We start from the raw sequence: 21,874 nt of genomic DNA on the forward strand, positions 1-21,874 counted from the left end.
GTGAATTGATGGGATGAAATATATTTTAAGGCCAAGAAAATATTGTATAGCCCCAAAAAACTATTTTCCCGCAGAAAATTTTTGAATAATTGAAGCAACAAAGTATTTCACTGGGTCAAAAAAATATTTATTCGGTATAGACCATGCGCGAGTGCAATAAAGTAGTTAGTACTTTCAATTGTAGTACATATTTTCCTAAATGAAAACCACCATAAATGCCAAAGAAATATTTCTTTAAACCAAAAACATGGATATTTAATTTAACAACATATTTATTTATTCTAAAGAAGTGTTCAATTGCAACAAATTCCGCCAAATTATTAAATTCCGAATTCAAAATAATTACTTCGTTGGAATAAATATTTATTTTTTATGAGTAATTTAAATCTAGTAATCAAATAAAATATTTCCTTTCGCTGAAGAAATAAATATTAATGTAAAAACCACACATTTCTCATTTAAATAAATTCCTTATTACTATAAATACATTCGATGCAGGCAGTGTGAAAATGTTTTTCAGTTAATATTATAATGCCAAAAAAGTAATAATCAAACGTGAAAATTTTGATAGGCTCTGAAGAATCAGGGATTGGGAGAATTTGGTAATATGCAATTATGCTGATGTCAGTTATGGAGAAGTTTGAAATTAACAATGAGTTATTCAACGTAAAAATAATTTGTTGGCCCTAAAAAGGGCCGTTTGGTATTTTTAAAATAGCAGATTATTTAATAAAGTCAGCAATTTTTTTTCTGTTTGATGCAACTCTTTCTCTGGCAGAAGTTTTCAACCATTTCTAAAGCAGCAAAGATTGTGTTCGGCACATCACCTTGTTCAGAAAGAAACCTGCGAGCAATTGCTAAACCAACTTCAGCATCTCTCAATTTTGTTGGTGGTGCCAATCCTGATCCTCGGCATCCACTATCTGTAGGTTCACTAGCAATAATGACATTAGTGTCTACATCAATGAAATTTTCAAAAGTTACTTTTGTGAAGCCCAACATTCTTTGTAGATCATCCCACTCTTCATAAGTACCATCCGAGAAAGTTTCGTCTTGTTCTTGTGTTGAAAAATTTTCCACGTCAGTTTTCACGAAGCTAGCCTTCCAAAAGCAATTCGCAATTGTATCACTAGTGACATCAGCCCAAGCTTTGTTCAAGTCAAAAATAGCATCCAATGAATTTAAATCAGTCAATCCCATTTTCTCATCCGAAGCCTTGAGCAATCTTTTTATAATTCTCCGCCGGTAATTCACTTTAAGGTTCTTAATGATTCCTTCATCCATTGGTTGCAATTTGGCAGTTAAATTTGGTGGTAAGTGAACCGCCTTTATGGCTTTCAAAGTTTGAATTAGGACTTTCGGATGAGCCGGACAATTATCCACAAGTAGGAGAACTTTCCGATTTTCTCTTTGAAACTTGTGATCAATTTTATGAAGCCAGTTTTCATATACTGAACTAGTCATCCAAGCTTTTTATTGCTCTCGAAGCAAACTCTAGTTTTTCTTTACCAGACATATTAGCGCAGACCATGACAGTAACACCTGTTTCATCTGCATCGAAAATATCTTTTATTGTATAAACTTCTAACAAGCTAGGCAAAATGTCGGGGAGAAACTTTTCGCAGTCTTCTTCCGAAACAGAAGCACTTTCGCCATTTAATCTCCTACAGATTATTCCATTCCTATTCTTAAACTTTTCTAACCACCTAGAGCTAGCTTTGAAGTCTTTTTATCCTAAGTGAGCTGCAAAGAATTCAGCTTTTTCTAGCACTATAGGACCAGATAAGGGAATAATCTGGTTCCGATCAGATTTCATCCATTCCACCATCGATATTTCCAACAATCGAAAATGAGATGTCTTCATACGTTTCCGATCCGGTTGGAAACAAGAATTTTCACCAGCAGCCAAAATCTTCTCCTTGTTCTTGATGATGGAAGTCAGAGAGTCGGCGGGAATCTTGAAATCTGCAGCAATGTCCTTCTTCCTTTTAACTCCTTTCTCGACACATCGAATGAGTTTTACTTTCTCACTCAATGATAATGTTGTATACTTGATCTTCTCCATATTCTCGAAATTGTTAAGGTCTAATTCCTATCAAAATTGAATTACACAAGCACACAATCTTCATTTATATTAGCAGCCCCAACCTTGTCACACACGCCAACTCCCACCATTCGCAACGGACCAATCACATGCAACCGTATAAATTATAAATATGAGTTCGTCGCAGTTGTTACTTAGTCATTGCTGTACTTCGAATTATAGCGGTTATTATCACGGCGGGCCCACAATTTTCTTTGAAATATCGAGAAATTCGAATTATCGAACTTCGAATTATCGAGAACTATTTACATGGGAAATATCACGTTTCAGCCGGGGCCAAAAAAATAGTTCGAATTATCAAAAATTCAAATGATAGAGGTTCGAATTATCCAGGTTTCACTGTATATATTTCCTTGAATGACTAATCAGACTTCAACGAATTAACCTTTCGAATTAAGCCAATCATTTTCTTGCATGTGAGAAATATTTATTCGATTCAAAAAAATACAGCCAAAGAATTCACTTCTTTAAATCAACAAAAGATACGTACCTGGTTCAAATAAAAATTATTTCTGTTAGAGAATATTTTGTTGATACTAAGTAATAGGATTCAAGTGAATGCATTTACTTGGTGCTAAAAATAATTTTTTTCAGTGTACTCGCCAAGATGGACCGGAACTATTTGATATCAGTCTACGAAGCTACCGTTTCATACTAAATACTTGTCACATGGAGTGTCTCTTTAATTGGTGGTAGAGGTTTCTGATTTTAAAGAAATGATATCTATATACGATTTTGAAAATGTGAAACTAAAAACATTGAAATCCAACAAAAATTTGGGTAATTGAGTGTTTAAATAATGAAGTAGTAAGTAGTAATTTCACCAATAGAATAATAAAAAGTGAGAATTTGACTTTCCTATCAAGTGCATTTGTTATCAATATCTCGTAGTGTGCCTGATGATTGTCTTGTCCACAAGAATTACCAGGATTATTTTTGAAAGAAACATAGTAAGGTGAAATAGATTAAATTTGTAAATAATTTTTGATTTTTCAATTTCGATGCGGTAACTTGTAACTTCGATTGGCCTGTTGAAAAGTTTTTAAATTCTAACTTCTCATTATTTAAATATAGCTTAAAATTTTAACAATCGCGTGCTTCTATTATACCAGGATTTTCTATAAGTAATGATTCACATTTTCCATCCTTATTTCAATTAATAAATACTTGTCTAAAAAAATTAATATATTTTCAAAAAGCAATTAGTATATTTCAAATATTAAATTAATAAATATTTCAACTAACTGAAAATCGAAATGATCGATTTTTGTATACCATTTCCGGTGGGTTAAACCAGAACCAATCATAACGAAGGCTGGTTAAATAAACAGGAAAACCCGTTAAATAAGCGGGAATTAACTTGTATAACGAATTTGAAACAGGAATCACATTTGAAATTTTGGAAAGTATGAAATTTTTCATTGATACTGATAATAGTTAGACAAATGAATTTGAATTTTATCTTTTCCTTAAAGAGTTGTAGTCACATTCGTATTTTCACAACCTTGTTTAAATTTTTTCTTAAAGTGCGCATAATATATAAAGAAAAAAAATCAATTTCGTTATTATACTTTTTGCAACTTGTATCGTTTTTCCATAAGTTTAATTTTTTATTTTTAATGTAATTTTTTACGGTTCAAACCAAAAATACGCATGTTATGGCTCGAAGAAAATTTTTGGATATAATTTAGGCGATAAATTTTATTAGTTAAAATGTTACTGTAGCTTGTGTCGGTTTTCCAAAAAGTTTTTTGTTTCATTTTGAATGTATTCTTATGACAAAAGTTTATTACAAATTTGTAGATCTATTTTGAATGCACAATTTATTTTATTTATGTATATTCGTACCTCGAATCATTTTTCTAAAGATTTTATTTTTTTATTTTCAATGTTATTTTACACGATTGGAACAAAAACTACCCTCTCTCGTTCCGAAAGTTTAGAATTTTCCGCTCTATCTATTGCAGATGTAAAAAAGGGGGTTTCCATTTAAAAAAACAAAGTTGATGTTCAAAAAGCCGTGAAGTTCAACTTCAAGGTCAACAAGATCACCAATGAATTTCTCGTTGAAATTTACTTCAGGAATTACACTGACCTTTTAAAAAACTTCGTTCATTCCAAATAACCTCTAACTGACCTTGACCGTTAAAATTGACCTATGACTTGGGTACGAACCTGAACGTAGAATTTTCCGCTCTGTCGATTGCAGATGTAAAAAAGTAGGTTTCCATTTTAAAAAATAAAGTTGACGTTCAAAAAGACATGAAGTTCAACTTCAAGGTCAACAAGATCACCAATGAATTTCTTGTTGAAATTTACTTCAGGAATTACACTGACCTCTTAGAAAACTTTGTTAATTTCAAATAACCTCTAACTGTCCTTGACCGTTACAATTGACCTATGACTTGGTTACATACCTAAACGTAGAATTTTCCGCTCTATCTATTGCAGATGTAAAAAAGGGGATTTCCATTTAAAAAAAGAAAGTTGACGTTCAAAAAGCCATGAAGTTCAACTTCAAGGTCAACAAGATCACCATTGAATTCCTTGTTGAAATTATTTACTTTAGGAATTACACTGACCTCTTGGAAAACTTTGTTAATTTCAAATAACCTCTAACTGACCTTAAAAATTACAATTAACCTATGACTTGGGTACGAACCTGAACGTAGAATTTTCCGCTTTATTGATTGCAGATGTAAAAAAAGGGGGTTTCCACTTAATAAAATAAAGTTGACCTTCAAAAATTTATGAAGGTCAACTTCTAGGTCAAAAAGAAGGTCACCATTGAATTCCTCATTGAAATTTACTTCAGGTATGACCTTTTATTTTTTAATCAAATAGTTGAACTTTAAAGCAAAAGAGACGAGTTTTTTATGGGAAATTTTTATTGGAAATTTTTCATGACTTGTCTAGGAATGAAGATGAATTTTTAATCCAAATGAATTAATTGTGAACAAAAAATATAATGTTTGATATTTTAACTAAAAACTAACTTATTTTAAACCAAAAATAGTTCAACTGGATTATAAGAGACGAATTCTCAACGACTAAGTTTGAAGATTGAAGCCAAAAAAACGAATTTTCTTTGCAGAAATTGAATTTTCAACGAAAAAATGTGAATTTTCAGCAAAAAAAAATAATGTTCAACAAAACAGTAAAATTCGCATTCAAGGAGATAAACCGAGGATATGAATTTTCAGCTAAAAATATGAATCTTCAATTTGAGTTTTCAAAGAAAAGTACATTTTCTACGAAATAGCTGAATTTTCATTAAACAAAGATTTCAGTTGACTTTTTGAAACCAAAAAATGAATTTCAATCAAAAAATAAATTTTCTACAATTCTTTAGCATAAACGGAGTAGCTATATTTTTGGTTAAAAACATTATTTTCGACAAAAAATGGGATTTAAACGTAGTACATACGGTCTTAATTAGTAGATTTCAAATATTGAATTAATAAATATTTCGACTAACTGAAAATAGAAATGGTCGATTTTTGTATACCATTTCCGGTAGATAAAACCAGAACCATTAATAACGAAGGCTGGTTACAAAAAACAGGAAAAACCGGTAAATAACCGGGAATTAATCTGCATAACGAATTCGAAACAGGAATCAGATTTAAAGTTTTGGAAAGTGTGAAATTTTTTATTAATTTTGATGTAAAAATTACTTTCTAATATTGGGGAATAATTATGTTCCTAACATTTATCAACCCCACTATAGTTTATAAACTTGCTTACTCTCTTAAAGAGATTAGAGAAATGAAATTATGGACACGTTTATTTAATAAAATGTCAACCTCTACAATAATGTACTTTAACTAAAAGAATAATTTAGGCGACAAATTTTATTAGTTAAAATGTTACTGTACCTTGTGTCGTTTTTCCAAAAAGTTTTTTGTTTCATTTTAAATGTATTCTAACAGCAAAAGTTTATTACAAGTTTGTACATCTTTTTTGAATGCACAATTTACTTTATTTATTTATTTTCGTACCTTGCGTTATTTTTCTGAAGATTTTATTTTTTTATTTTCAATGTTATTTTGCACGATTGGAACAAAAACTACGCTTCCTATCAAAAAGTGAATAATAACAAATGTGTAGATCTTTTTCGGTGAAAATTTTTTATCCATTCATCTTTGGCCGTATTTTGAAAAGTTTGAATATAAAACATGACTCAAAAATAAATAAAAATTTAAGGCTTAAAAATTCTCGCACCCCTAGAAAGTACTTGATATGTATTGAGCAATAAGTCCTAAATTTTACGAACAAAAAAAAATGTTAGACATATTCTCAGAAGTAGGACATGTGTAATTTATTATAATGCTGAGGGTATCAAATTTGTACAGCTATTTTATTCCAGGATTTCAACTGAATATGATTCTCTTTAAAGGATCAATAAAAATTAAGGAACACAACTTCAGAGCATACTAGTATCAGTATACAATACAAAATGACACAATTGAGTTTCCAAAAGTAAGACGTGAAAGAAGCTGTTTTTAATATGTTCTTCTCAATACAGAGTTTTATTTAGAGTTGAGAAATAATTATTATAATAATAAAAAAAGTGATTGATACCGTTAATAATAGTCCAGATGTTTGAAATACATCTTGCTCCAAGGAGTTGTGTTCACTATACATAACTAAAATTTCAGACAACCGCATGGGTTTTCGAAGGTCTTGGCATTCTGAGAAGTAAACCTAGAAGTATAGGTACTAAAAATAAATCTTCCTTGACCCTTCCCCTTCTAAGATGCCTTCTACTTCATTTCTGGACACAACTTTTTAGGAAAATCTATATTTTGAATACGTAGAGTACCAGATTTACATCCTAGATATAGGAGACCTTGGAAAAATGGTTAGGGTATCAAGGAGGTATCAAATTGTTGCCGTTATTCAGATCTAAGATTTTATCTTGCCATTCTTTGCTTTAGAGGTTCAATGTAAATTAAGGAGTAGAATTTCAAGGCATGCTAGCATCAATGCAAAACATAATGACAAAAGTAGGTTTCTGAAAGTAAACGACGAAACACCCTGATAGGTTTTCAAATTTCTCGGTATTCGAAGAAGTAAACCTGGTAGTCCAAGTGTTTGAAATACATCATTCTCAAGAAAGTTGTGTTATCATTATTGTTTTGGGCTGAGACCGCGCCAACCCTTGACGATTGGGTGATCCCGTTGCATCCACTTATAAGCCTTAGGCGTGACCCCACAGCCCTCTCCATAGGGAGAGCACCGCAGCTATGCTGTTGGCTGATATAACAGACTCATTGATGCAGCAATTGCCTGTGAGTATTACATGTTTCCCCGCAATCGCAGGGCAGTAACAAAAGATGTGAGTAGAAGTCTTATTGTCCTTTCAACACAGACGACAGAGGGGACTTTCTTCTAGCCCTATCTTATGTCTGTGTTATCGGAGGTTTCCGCGTCCTATACAAATTTCTGTTAGGACTTTGATTTTATTCCGCCCGAGCTTGAGTAATTCCTTTGCTCGGTGAGACTTTAGCCTTGAGCCTAAGAGTGTTTAAGCCTGTCTACAGCCAGAGAACAAACCCCACTTGTTCTAATATTCCTCGGTCAGCCAACTGTTATTATCTTCAGTGACTTACCTACTGGAAATGCCTACGACTGGCTCAGGTTCAGTAAAATTCTCTTTTGCTGCTAGCTTTTTCTCGCCTTTCCGATATCTCATTGTCCTTGATTCCGTTGTGACCAGGGATCCAAAGCAGAGTGGCTGGGTTGTCTGTCCTTAGCTTATTCAGTGCCTCAAAGCACTCCCAAACTATAAGCGACGTGATCGTTGTTCCATTCAGGGCCATGATGGCAGCTCTGCTGTCTGAGAAGATAGAATGTTTTTCTTATTGTCATACTTCTTTGCCTTGTAGGCGCACTGTAGCATTACCATATCTCAGATTGTATAACTGTGGCGTAGGAACCAATCGCAATTGAGAAGCCCATTTCATTCCTTCTACTTCTTTTTGAAGAGGTCGCGACATATTATCCCTGAGCAGGCTCAGTGTTGGCCTCTTCACAATGTCGATTGGTATCCGAAATACTCTCAAGATACTGCTATTGTTTACCATATTCAATCTCCAGATCGCCTTCGCAGCCACGGCCTTGATGGTGAGTTGGAGTGGCTCTAAACTTATTAGTGTCCCCTGAGTCATTGTGGCTGTCGATTTTCGTTACGGCTCTCCTACAGAGCCAGAGAGTCACTACAAGCTGTTTGCACTTGTTTTCCAGGTGCTCATTCCATGACAGCTTCTTCTCCAGGATGATTTCCACATATTTGGCTCGTCCTTTGATGTCTAGTTGTTCTCCAATCAGTTTCAATGCACTCGTGGTTCCCCACTTATACCTTCTGGTGAATACAACTGCATCCATCTTACTCAAAATAACTGATAGTTCAGACATCTTGCACCATGAATCTTCTATTCTTAGTGCTTGCTCCATTACTCCGAAGAGCACATCCAAATGATGGCCGCGCACGATATACAGTATATCGTCCACATAGCCTATAACGTGGTGGACCTAACTTGTGAGCAGATGAAGCAATTCATCCACTACCAGGCACCACAGCAGAGGTGATAATGTACCTACATGTGAACAACCGCGCGTAGACGGTTCCGCATATGGTTGTATCGCCCTTAGTCTCAGTTAGGTTGCTGGTGGCTAACATGTGGTCGGTCTATTCCACGAGTGCAATGGGAAGACCGTGTGCGATCATAGCCGCCCTGATCAACTTTCCAGAGGTGTAGTTAAAGGTTCCTTCAATGTCCATAAAGGTTATGATCACGAGGCCTTTCTGTTTCAGTTGTCCTTCGATTAGGTCAACTGCTGTGCTTAGGGCTATCTAAGTCAAGTGACCAGCCCCATAGGCGTGTTGCTGCTTGTGAAGTGGACTACTTGACAATACTTCATCGCGGATATATCTGTCCCAAAGTCTGTTCACTGTTTTTAGTAGGAAAGATGTGAGGCTAATGGGACGGAAATCCTTGGATGAAGTGTTACCGATCATGCCCACTTTCGGAATCAACACTACTCTCGCACCCCTTCATGCCGTCGGAACGTAACTCAACGTCAGACTAGCCCTAGCAAGTCTCACAAATGGCCAAATGATTATCTCACCAGACCACTGTAAGAAGTCTGGATATATACCATCCAGCCCAGGAGACTTGTAAGGACTGAAGTACTTCGAGAAAGCAGCTTATCCAGTCTAGCCACTTCTGCTGCTTTCTCGATTTCAGTGAAAAAGTTGGTCCAGCTTTCTTGATTTTCCTTACGTATTGCACTCCTATATTCATTCCTTATTGTCGTAAATGAGGACCATGTTTTGCCACTACTGAAACGTCTGAAACTCTCTCTGGTTACCCTGCGAAGTTCTTCGAGTTTCCCATTTCACCAGTGTGGCTCCCCAGCCTTTCGGACTCTTCAAGGTCAACAATTACTTTCATAAGTGGATTTGATAGTCTTCGTGAAAATATCGGTTGCCATCTCCAGGGTGCCCACGTTTCTAATTGACCAGAGCAGTTCTGAGAGTGCACTTCTTAGTTCCGTAAAAAACTGACCCCAGTCCGTTCTTCTTGAATTTCTGGCCCATTAAGAGCCCGTGGGTACAGTAAAGTCCAGCTTGAACTCTATCTGTGAGTGATCTGATCGAGTGGGTTCGTCTGACACTCTCCATTTCTTGACGTTGTCTATAAAACTACCGTTACAGAGAGTGATGTCAATAACTTCCTCACTGACCGAGTGACGAAACGTCGGAGCATTCGCCGTATTAAGAATATCTAAATGAATGGTGATGAGGTTTTCTACTAGATCGTTACCTCTTGAGTTGACGTTCGTGCTGTCCCAGAATGTATGGTGGGAATTAGCATCGCATCCCAGCAGGAGAGGGAGACCCCTCACCTTGCATACGGCAAGTAAGCCAATCTTATCATTCCTTTCCCATGATTGCCTTTCTATGGCTTTAAGATTCGTGACAATCACCATCAGGTCTCTGGAACATAGCTTGAACAGCGGGTCAACATTGACTCCCTTCGCCAGTATGCAAGCTCTTTGATTGGCCGCCTTGTGGCCCCTGTAACAAAAACCAGCCCCCCTAAACCCCTTATGGTATCTCAAACTAACCAAGCTTGCTGAATTAGCAGCATACCTGTGTGCCTCGCAGTCATACCCCTCTGCAAAATTGTAGAGGCACCTTTGCTGCAATGAAAGTTAATTTGGGTAGTGGTTAAAACGGGAGCAGTCATTTAGGTCTTCTCTCGATCTTTCTGTCTTTGTCTGGACTCTTTGAAGTTGACCTGTCCAAAGTGGTAAAAGGGCCTGTTGTTCAGGACCGCTATAGCCCTCGTCTGAGACTCAGGGATTTGCACAAATAGAAGATGTTTGATACCTCCTCCCATTGTGTCCTCTTCTTGAGGCCTATCATGCTTGACGATTTGCCAGGACGCTGTCTTATCGTCGCCTGCTGGGATGCCTTGTGCCTCTTCACAGGCTTACCGCCCCCCCCCCCCCTGGTGGGTTGCTCTCTGAACACCTTCCTCGCTTTTGAGCTTCGGTGCTAATTATCGTATCTTCTCTACTAGCCCACTGCGCCTGCTTCTTTAGTCTCCTTTTCAGGGAACCTTTGATGCACTTCTTCTTATTAGGGAACTGATTGGCAGCTCCCGTTTCCATAACCTCATTCAGAGATACCATCGATCCCTAAGCTCGTAGATGAGCTGAGGGCACAGCCGCCGCCTGAGTTTGGCGGCCACTTCCCTTTCTTCTAATTTCTCTTAGGATTAAATTTGCGTTATCAATTTTGTTTCCCATGAGTAGCTAAGGAAATCAAAGGTCCGCCCCTGCAGAGCCCCGCATGCCCGGATAAGACTAATTACTCGGAGAGGTCGTCCGGTGTCCCCGAGAGGCCGTTAGAATACCTTCATAACCCGCAGGTGCCGCAGTGCCAGGGACACGATCACTCTACACCCATGGCTTTGGGGGAAGTCACCTTGAGCAAGACACTCAATGAATACCCGTTTTCAGGCGACGATACCGACGGAAAACTGTTTCTTGATCGCTTTGCGAATCACATCTCATTTCCGTGCTAAAAACTGGAGAACGGTCCAGGAGGGACCTCAACCCAGGGATATAGAAGGCCCGTGTTAGCTGGGCTCTTTCAACTTTCCATCATAATACAACCATGTATACCAGGAGAGCTCGTCTATAGGGATTCTTTCCAAAATACTCAGGAGAGCCCGTTTTTTGTGGTCCTTCCATCCATATCCTCGAGCATTCAGGCCGAAGTCCATTTGACTCCTATCTCTCACTCGCATAAGCCTCGCCACCAATTACAAGTTCTTACAGCCCCTAGAGAAAGCAGTTGTGTTAGTAACTGAAATTTAAAAAACCCGCATCAGTTCTTCAAGGTCTCATAATTCTAACCCGCAAACCTGGCAGTCTAAACTCTAGGAGTTTAAAATACATATTCTTCGGGGAAGTTGTATTCGTAACTAAAATTCAAGAGACGCTGATCGGTTTTCTGGAGATCTCCTGAAACCGGACGATAGGGCCCCCAGAGTTATTTCTTCCGAGTATTGGATCGACGTAGCGGGGATGCGTGAGAGGTGCTATGGGGCGAGTTTGCTCACTGACGTTCTTGACTGTTTACATTGGAAGTAGATATTTTCACGGGAGTTAGGTCCAAGTTCAGCCCCAAAACCGGGGCTCACTCTAAGGTTTACTTCACATCTTTTTTGAGAAAGTTATGTTCATAACTAAATTTAAGACAAAGTCATGAGTTTTGAAAGATCTCATCATTATAAGAAGTACACCTGGTAGTATAAGTGTTAAAAATACATCTTACTTGACCCTCTTCCTTCTATTAAGTCTACTTTATTTGTAGTCACGACCTCCTAGGAAAGGATGCATTTTAAATATCTGGACTGCTGAATTTATTTCCTAGAACTGAAAAAGCGTTAGGTTAAATAAAATATGAGTTCTGAATGCTCGTTCCTCAAAGTCGATGTAAATATCCTGAACATTTGGACGGTCAAGATGAATAAAATTTTAGTTCAGAATGCTCCTTCCTCAAAGTAGATAGAAATATTCTGAACACTTGGACGTTCAAGATGAATAAAATTTCAGCTCTGATCTTGAAAATTATCTATTCTAAATATTTGGACTTCCAGGTTCACTTTGTAGAAGGACGAGACCCTGGAAAAAACTGCCAAGGGTTCCTTCCACTTTATTTCTGAACGCATCTTTCTCCAAGAAGAGGAATTCTAAATACCTGGACTACCAGATTCACTTCTTAGAAGGACGAGGGCTTGGGAAAAGAGCCAGGGTCATATACCATTTCTGAATTTACCTTTATCGGATAATATGTATTTTTAAAATTAATTTTGGTTTTCATTTTGGTTTTCATTTTGGTTTACCTTTCGGAATGGCCAATGCCTTCGAAAATCGATTGAAAAATCTTACATTTCTATCGTGGACACAACGTCCGCTGTAAAGATGTATTTTAAAAAACTTGCACTACCAGGTTTACTGCTCAGAATGACAAGACATTTTCAAAAATTATCAAGGCAGATAAATTTAAGTTCTAGACATTCTGCAGTTGTCATTTTCCGAACAAAATTTCTTTAAACCAAATTCAAGTTCTGCAAATCGATAATCGCTCTTTGATCAATACTTACTGATATTTGCAAACAAACATCCACAACCTTAATACTTATTTTGTAAATAAACGCAACTAAGTAAATAATTGTTTGTTTATATTTAACAATTTAATTTCAAACATTTTTTATTGATCGTCTTTTATGTGAGAGGATTAAATAACTTCATAATGCTCTGTGTAGTTGAAACTTTGTGACAGATAATTGATCTCGAAATTGGAATCAAGTTGATCATTAGTAGAGATATCAAAACGTTGCATCATGTTGATTCAGCTGCTATCAACTTGATACCTAGTAATTTTGTGTGTAATGGTCTGAAATGGACTTGAACATTTTTTACTGGAATAATATGCAACGGATTTCATCTAAAATATAACCAGTGGGCGCAAAGTTTGGCGACATTTTACGACATCGTCACGACATGTATAAGATAACTTTACGACATCCTATGTCCATGTCGTTAAGGTGTCTTTACGATATCGTAAATAAATCACATGATCTGACGATGTTTTTACGTCATCGTAAAGCAGCGAAACGATGTCGTAAAGTTGTCGTAATAATGTCGTAACAATGTCGTTAAGACGTCGCCAAATTTTGTGCCCACTGGGTAAGGAGATTATCTTTCATGAGTAATAAATTTAAAGCAATTGTACCAAGTGACCTAACCAAATCTTGAATTTTGAAATACATAAAAAATACACATTATTATATTTTAAGGATCCCTATAGCACTTTCTCTCTAAATCTGAATATTCGAGTGCTTTAGAATGGAATATTCTATTTTTGCATGTCATTTTCGATGGATAAAATCATAACTATTGGTCCAGGAAGACTGGGGTATAAACTCGTTCTTTCTTTTAAGGGTTTGAAAAATGTTTCTTTTGACAAAAAATTTTTTTCAAAACTCTAGTATTTTAATTTGTATCGTTTATCAGTGAAATATTTTAAAGTTCAAACATCGGGAATACAATGAGTTCAAATTTTATTGCTAAAAACTGAACGAAATAATATTTCAAATCTACTGTAAAAACTTTTATAGTTTATCAACGGTGAATATAATTAATTATTATTTTTTGAAACTGAACTATACTTTAAGCATAAAAAAGTGAATAATATTTGATTTTATAAGAAGATTCGGAATCAGTTCACAATTTCAGAATTTCCAGATTAATCGGTTTCAATTGGTAAGTCTCATAAGTTAAACAATTGTAAACGCCGGATTGAAACTTCAAATAATATTTTCAATTTTAAAATAGCTTCAAAATAATATATTCATAATTAAAGGCTTTTATTAAATTTCGAATATTATGTGAGGTAGATATAAAATTTTTCAAAACTAAAGAAGAACACTAAATTTTTAGCGTTACAATTTGAACTGTTCTAGTAAAAAAAAATTAATTTGCATGTCAAATTTTTTAATGATGATGCATAAATATCAATTTAACACCTATTATTTGTAGAAAACATTCTAGTAAGCTTAAACGATATTTAAAAATACTATTCCTACTTAAATTTCTGCGCAAATAACCCAGGGCCTAATTTAAAACAAATTTAGATTTCTGGACATTTCGAACAAAAAATTTAGATTTTTTTAAAGAATTTTGAAAGGCTTCAGAAAAATGAAAAAAAATTTCCTTAAAATTTCTTTAAGAAATTTAAGAATGACCGTTGATTCAAAAAGAGTTAGTTTTCAGAGAATGTTTAAAACAAAAATTAAAAAATTATGAAGAACGAATTTGGGAGATTTTCAGAGAAAAATTTTTATGTGGTAGGATTTTTTTTTAATTTTATGGAAAATGCGAATCATTAAAAGCGATGTTGAGAAGTACTGAAAATTTTATAAAATGATTTAAATTTTAAAACAAGTAAATAGCATCTAGACTTTTCAAGCCATTGTAATAAAATATTGAAGCATTTTAAGGATTTTTGAACTTTTTAAAATAAAAATAATATAACTTAAAATTTTAAAGTGTTCAATTTATAAAAAAAACATTTCTTTGGGAATTATAGTATTTCGTTCAAAAATCATAAGTTCCGATCTAAAATTCAACTTTTTCTGAAAAATTCATTTATTGAGTCATAAAATTCGTTTTTTTTTTAATCGAAAATCAAAATCAGTGAAGGAAAAGTGAGGGACTTTTGAAAATAAAGTTTTTCACCCACCCACCATTATCATGTATTTAATTTATTTAAACGTCAAAAGTGAAAAGAAAAAGTGAAAGAATTTTTTTAGAGTTTTCAAATATACCGCCAATTTAGTTATTTCCCCTTGGGAAAATGGGCAAGTGGATAGCTTGTTATAAAATTTTTCCCCTCGTGAAATTTTATCGACAGCAACTTACAGAAAAGAGTACGGTAGAGCCAGAGCTTTCTTTGACGTCACATAAAGATATTCACTGGAACTCAAACACACTAAATTATTACTTCGCTTTCTTCAAGGGTTTCAAACTTTCAAATGCTTTTTATTCAAACGTACGTCAGCGAGGAATGAAGGAGGAGCGTTATTTTTCAGAATATTCCTCCAATTTATGAAAAAACCCGGCAAAAATATTCTTTCTATTCTAGAGATTTAAAAATAAAGCTCTTGATTCAAAACCTGTTCCAATAGGGTGTTTTTTCAAAAAATTCGGACAAATGGTCAAATTAAAAAAAGGTCAAGTTGCAAGCGGAAACCAAAAAGTTGAATTTTGCACAAAAGAGTTCATATTCAACAAAAAAAATATTTTTCTGCAGAAAAGGATAAATTTTTAAGTACAAAAAACTAATTTTTTGGAAGACAGTTAAATTTTCAACAAAAGGGTTAATTTTCTATAAAAAAAATATTACTAAAATACCAGAAAGAATGAATTTTTAATAAAGAAAAAAAGTTCTAAAAAACTGGTTAACATTTGACCCAAAATAGATTTTTAATTGCAATTGAAAATTCTAATTAATTAAAACTTAATTTTCAGGCAGCAAGACCTTTCTACCAACACACGTGAATTTTAGGTTCAAATGGATGAATTGTGAATAAAAAATATAATATTTGATATTTCAACCCAAAAAAAAATGTATTTGTATTAAAAATAGTTTAATTCAATCATAAGATACGAAGTTTTAACAAAACACATGAATTTTGCAACATAAAACATGAATTTTCATTTAAAAAATAAATTTTCAATGAAAAAGAATTCATCTGGAACCAAATAAAATTCTTCAAGTTTAAGCGAAGAAAATGAATCGTCATCCTAAAAATTAATTTTCTGGAAAGTGGTTCAACTTTTAACGAAGTAGTTGAATTTTCAACCAAAAACGATTTTAAATTTGAATTAAAAACAGTATTATTCAACCAAAAAAAATGTTTTCATCAACATATTTAAATCCTCAGCCAAAACAGACAATATTTCAAAAAATTGTGGTATATTTCAAAGCAAAAAAAATTAATTTTTAACAAGATTATTAATTTGTAACAAAATTATTAATTTTGTAGCAAAAAAGGCATATTCCATTTTTAGTTGAAAATTGATCCTTTTTATTTTAAAATCCATTTATTTGGTTGAAAGGTGAATTTTGAATACAAATTAATGAATTCTCAAAGAAAAATATAATATTTGATATTTTAATTAAAAGTATTTCAATTCCTAATCAAAAACAGTTCAATTTCATCATAAAAGCGAATTTTAATTTAAAAACATGAATTTTCAATTAAATAGTTGAATTTACAGTTTAAAAAAATTAATTTTTATTCATAGAAGTGAATTTTACAAAAAAATAATTTTAGCAACCTAGTTTAATTCTCAACCAAAGTAGATAAATTTGTGAGGAGTGGAATTTTTAACTGAAAAGATGAATTTTCAATCAAGATGATAAATATTCTAACATAAAGAGACAAATCTTCAACATAATACATAAATTTTCAATAAAATAGTTAAATTTTTTAATTATAAAGATCCACTTAAACTAAAAATGGAACAAGTTAATCCTTACATAACAAAAATTAATTTTCAACAAAGAAAGATGACTTTCCTAATAAAAATTATAAATTTTCAATCGAAATAAATTAATTCTTAAGGAAAAATATCCCAGTAGGCACAAAGTTTGGCGACGTCTTTACGACATCGTTACGATATCGTTACGACAACTTTACGACATCCTATGTCTATGTCGTTAAGGCGTCTTTACGATATCGTAAATGAGTCGTATGATCTGATGATGTCTTTACGATATCGCAAAGACACCGAAACGACATAGACGTAGGATATCGTAAAGTTGTCGTAAAGATGTCGTAACGATATCGTAAAGACGTCGCCAAATTTTGTGCCCACTGGGATCATATTTGATATCTCAATTAAAAACAATTCAATTTTTAAATCAATATAGTTCGGTTCAACCAAGAAAGGCGAATTTTCGAATAAATACACAAATTTTCAATCAAATAATTGCATTTTTATTTTTTTGTTTAAATATTTTTTAATCAAAACAAGCGAATGTTCAAAAAAATAGGTCATGCTTAAGTCAAAGCTATGAATCTTTAACCAAAAAATTAATTCTGACAAAAGAAATAAATGTTCAAAAACAAACAAAAACGAATTATCAATCAAATATTAAAATTGTGAATCAAAGAGACGAATCTTTAACCAAAAAATAGGAATCTTTAAAAAAAATTAAATCCTCCATAAAAACAGATTAAGTTTTAACCAACAAAAATTATTATCCAAGAAAATATATTTTCAATGAAAAAAGTTAATTTTTGTACCAAAAATATTAATTTTTCATGGTAAAGGATTGTTTTCTTCGATTAAATTGAAGATACTATTTTACGTTTTGCGTCCTGTAAATTGAAGATGTTTGTCACATTTTTCTTTGTGCCTATCACGAGTTACAGTTGAGGTATAAAATTCGAGAAATTGAATCCACTCTAAAAAAAATCTTTACACGCTACTAAAAAGTTGGAAATATCGTTGAAACAATGACTCATTCGAGGTGGGATTTCCTAAACTTTCCAGTCGTTTTGCAAAAAAATGTCTAATATTATTTTCGACCGAATTATCCTGCTTTAAAGCTATCAGTGTAAATAGCAGATGACTATAGTTAAAATCATCAGGATTTAACTTCCAAAACATGAAAATCAGAATTAAAATCTTGAAAAGTTTCAAACGGAACTTTTCCTTCTGATATTTTACCATAGAACAATAATTGTTTATTTTAGAAACAATTTTATAAACAAATTCCAAACTTTACTGCTTATCAAGAAATGGATGTCGTTTTTTTTCGAAATTAAAATAACCCAGTGGGCACAAAGTTTGGCGACGTATTTACGACACCGTTACGACATCTTTACGATAACTTTACGACATTGTTACGACATCTTTACGATAACTTTACGACATCCTATGTCCATGTCGTTAAGGTATCTTTACGATATCGAAACGACATGGACATAGGATGTCGTAAAGTTGTCGTAAAGATGTCGTAACGATGTCGTAAAGACGTCCCCAAATTTTGTGCCCACTGGGAAACCTCAAAAGGGACTTCATTTATCAGGAGACTTTGTCAAGCGACAAAATTTTTCATTTATTGAAATTAATTAGATTAAAAAATGAGATATGGCAATAAAAAATTAAATAATCGGCATTTTTATTGAAAATGAATCACGAGTTGAAGTTGAAGCACAAAATTTGAGAAATTCGTCAACTTTTAAAAAAAAAACTTCTCAGATGATATATCCTCCTAAAGAAGCTGAAAATATTTCTAATTATATTCATTTGGCGTGAAATTTCGAAAACCTTATAGTCGTTTTTAAAAAAAAATATCTAGCTTTATTTCTGATAGAATTATCATGTTTCCAAGCCATCAGACTAGATAACGGATGGCTGAAGTTAAGATCATCCGGATTTAACTTTGAAAACATAAAAGTCGCAGAATCCAAATCTGAAGAAGTTTCAAACGGACTGATCGAAGATCCCAAATAAATAACTTCGCTTTGTCATAAAAGTTTTACTACGTTTGCATTTCCACTTTATAACTTGTTAAATCTGAATTTCAGAATATCGACTTTTTTCTTCTGACAGTGAACGAGAAAATTCCGATTTTAGTAAAAAAAAATCTACTTCTACTTTATTGTCCGTTTATTTATGGTCCGTTAATTTCCAACAAATTTGTTGAATTTTTAAGCAAACAAACAAAATGTCTACAAAAGGTCAAATTTTTAATATACTAGAAAATGGATTTTTAATCAAATAGTGGATTTTTAAACAACATTTTTTAACAAAAAACTTTGTTTTGTCATAAAATTTTTTTCTTTTGACAGTGAATGAGAAGATTCTGATTCTAGAAAAGAAAAAACACACTTCTATTTTATTTTCCGCCAAGAAGAGTCATTTTGTAGTTACAGTTCAATCTTTTATTAAATTTTTCAGTAAAAATTCAAAAATCAGAAATATTTTTCAAAACGGGGTCAAAATGGAATAAAATTGAGAAAATTATTTTATTCAGTAAATTGGTATGTTTAGAATGATCACATAGATTAGAGAACTTAGTACAATTAACTCGTTTTCTGAACCAGGACAAAGCAGTAAACTAGCAGTAATAAAATCGATAGGGGCTCTTAACACGTTTACATTTTCTAAATATAAATAAAAAACTGCACCGGTGCAATGAAACACTTTAGAGGCTAAAATATTTTCTATAGAAAATATACCAATTTTGTATTTTTTCTGACGGCAATAATTTTTTCTTTTATGTATGAAAACAATAATAGATGCATTTTCAATCAAATACTTAAGTTTACAATCAAAAAGATGAATTTTAAAAGTAGAAATTTTATTTTCTACTAAAAATGTCGATTTAAATAAAAAAGGTAAATTTTAAGTTAACAAAATTAATTTTAGATCAAAGAAATTTATTTTTAAATCATCAAGATTGAGCTTTTACCAAAATATGAATTTTTAACAAAGTTCGTGCATTCCTTATCAAATTGTTTAATTTCAAATTCAAACAGATAAATATTGAACAAAAATGAAATAAATAAATTTTCCGTTCAAACAATTAGTTTTTAAGAAAGAAAAGGGAATATTTATAAAATAATTCAATTTCCTACCTAAAAGATGAATATTAAAGAAATTAATTTTTAACACAAAGTGTAATCAATTATATTTCCAACAACAATTTTCAACACAAAATTTTAATTTTTATATAAAAGATATTTTTCAGTGAATAAGGAAAAAATTTAATCAAAAATTTTAAATTATCATGCCAAAAAGATTAATTTTATTCAAAACGGTTGAATTTTGAATTAAAAAAATATCAATTTGATGAAAGTTAATTCCCAACAAATTTATTGAATTTTAAATCAAAAAAATATATACAAAAGGTCGAACTTTTAATACAAAAAATGCATTTTCAATCAAATAGTGGATCTTTCAACCAAAAGAGTTTTCAACCAAGAAGATTAATTTATTACCAGAACGTCGGATTTTTCTAGAAAATATATAAATTCCCAATGAAATTTTTTATTTTTGAATCTGAAACGATAAAAACTGAACCAAAAATGCAATAATTAAATTTTTAGTACAAGCAATTAATTTTAAATCATGAAAAAGGAATTTGTATAAAATAGCTAAATTTTCAACTAAAGAGATTAATCTTTAAAAGAGCCAATTCTCAACAAAAAGTGTAATATAGTTTAAATTTTCGCCAACCAATATTTTTATTTTTAATTAATATTAGTTAAATTAAACCGACAAAATAAGAATATTCAATAAGCTTGTGGAATCCTAAACCAAAATAGATCCATTTTCAAACCAAAAAGAGGAAATTTAAAAAAAAATTTTAATTCTATAAAATAGTTTAGTCTTAAACTTAAAGATATCAGTTTTTAACCAAAAAACTAATGATTAACAAAATTGTCAAATTCAAAAGCAAAAAAAAGAGTTTTCTAGAAATAGATAAATTCTCAAATAAAAAAGATAAATTTTCAACCAAATAGAAGAATTTTCAATAAAATAATTAATTTTGAAACAAAAAAAAACAGCAGATTTTTTAAAATCAACTATGAAGCACAAAAATTAATTTTCAACAAAATACTTAAATTTGCAACCAAAGACATCAATTTTTGACAAAGAAGATTAATTTTTTACCAAAAAGGCGCATTTCAACAAAATACGTTATTTTTCAATTAAATAATTTACTCGCCAGTTTAATAAAATAAATATTGAACCAAAATTGGAATAACTGAATTTTCAGTTAAAACAATCAAGTTTGAACAACAAAAAAAGGATTTCATGAAATAGTTACATTTTTATCCTAAAAGATGAACCCTAAAAAAATGAATTTTCAATAAAAACTGTAATAAATTATATTTCCACCAACTAATATTTTAACCTTTAATAAATAATAGTTGAATTCAAATGAAAGATACGAACATTCAACCAAGTAGTGAATAATCTAAACCTCAAGATATCCATTTTTAATAAAACAAAGTTTATTTTTGACAAGTCTTGAATTAAGAGCCAAAAAAAGAAAAAGAATATTCTACAAATATTTAAATTTTTGATTGAAAAAGATAAATTTAAACTTAAGAAAGAGCAGTTAAATTTTTAGTCCAAAAAATGATTTTAAAATGAATCAAATTTTTCTTTTAAAAAATAGTAAAATTTTCAATAAAATAGTTAAATTTTAAGCCAAAGAAATATATTTGCAACTTAAAAGATGAAAATACATACATTTCTAACGAAACATGGAATGGTTCAATTTTCAGTTCAAACTTTATTTTCAACCAAAAACAAATAAATTTTTGACAAAGAACCCAGTGGGCACAAGATTTGGCGACGTCTTTACGACATCGTTACGACATCTTCACGACAACTTTACGATATCCTATTTCCATATCGTTAATCTGTCTTTACGATATCGTGAATAAGTCGTATGATCTGAAGATGTCTTTACGATATCGTAAAGACACCGAAACGACATGGACATAGGATGTCGTAAAGTTGTCGTAAAGATGTCGTAACGTCGTCGTAAAGATGTCGACAAATTTTTTGCCCACGGAGAAGTCTCGTTTTCAACTAAGTAGTTGATATTTTAACGAAACCAATAAATTTTCCATTATACATTTGCATTTT

The 21,874-nt window shown here is 32.2% G+C and overlaps 2 protein-coding genes across 2 annotated transcripts; both read right to left on the bottom strand.

The window, feature by feature from the left end:
- Positions 1–735: 735 nt before the first annotated feature.
- On the bottom strand, positions 736–1,464 carry LOC117181937 (tigger transposable element-derived protein 4-like). Its single transcript, XM_033374961.1, has one exon. It carries the CDS (start codon positions 1,462–1,464, stop codon positions 736–738), a length of 729 nt encoding a protein of 242 aa, XP_033230852.1.
- An 8,245-nt stretch (positions 1,465–9,709) lies between these two features.
- LOC117181940 lies at positions 9,710–10,362 on the bottom strand. The gene is made up of 2 exons (XM_033374967.1): positions 10,241–10,362; positions 9,710–10,190 (listed from the first exon to the last, which is right to left on the bottom strand). Exons 1-2 carry the CDS (start codon positions 10,360–10,362, stop codon positions 9,710–9,712), a joined length of 603 nt encoding a protein of 200 aa, XP_033230858.1.
- Positions 10,363–21,874: the final 11,512 nt, after the last annotated feature.

This window comes from Belonocnema kinseyi, chromosome 10 (assembly GCF_010883055.1).
Source record: "Belonocnema kinseyi isolate 2016_QV_RU_SX_M_011 chromosome 10, B_treatae_v1, whole genome shotgun sequence".
Taxonomy (NCBI): Eukaryota; Metazoa; Arthropoda; class Insecta; order Hymenoptera; family Cynipidae; genus Belonocnema; species Belonocnema kinseyi.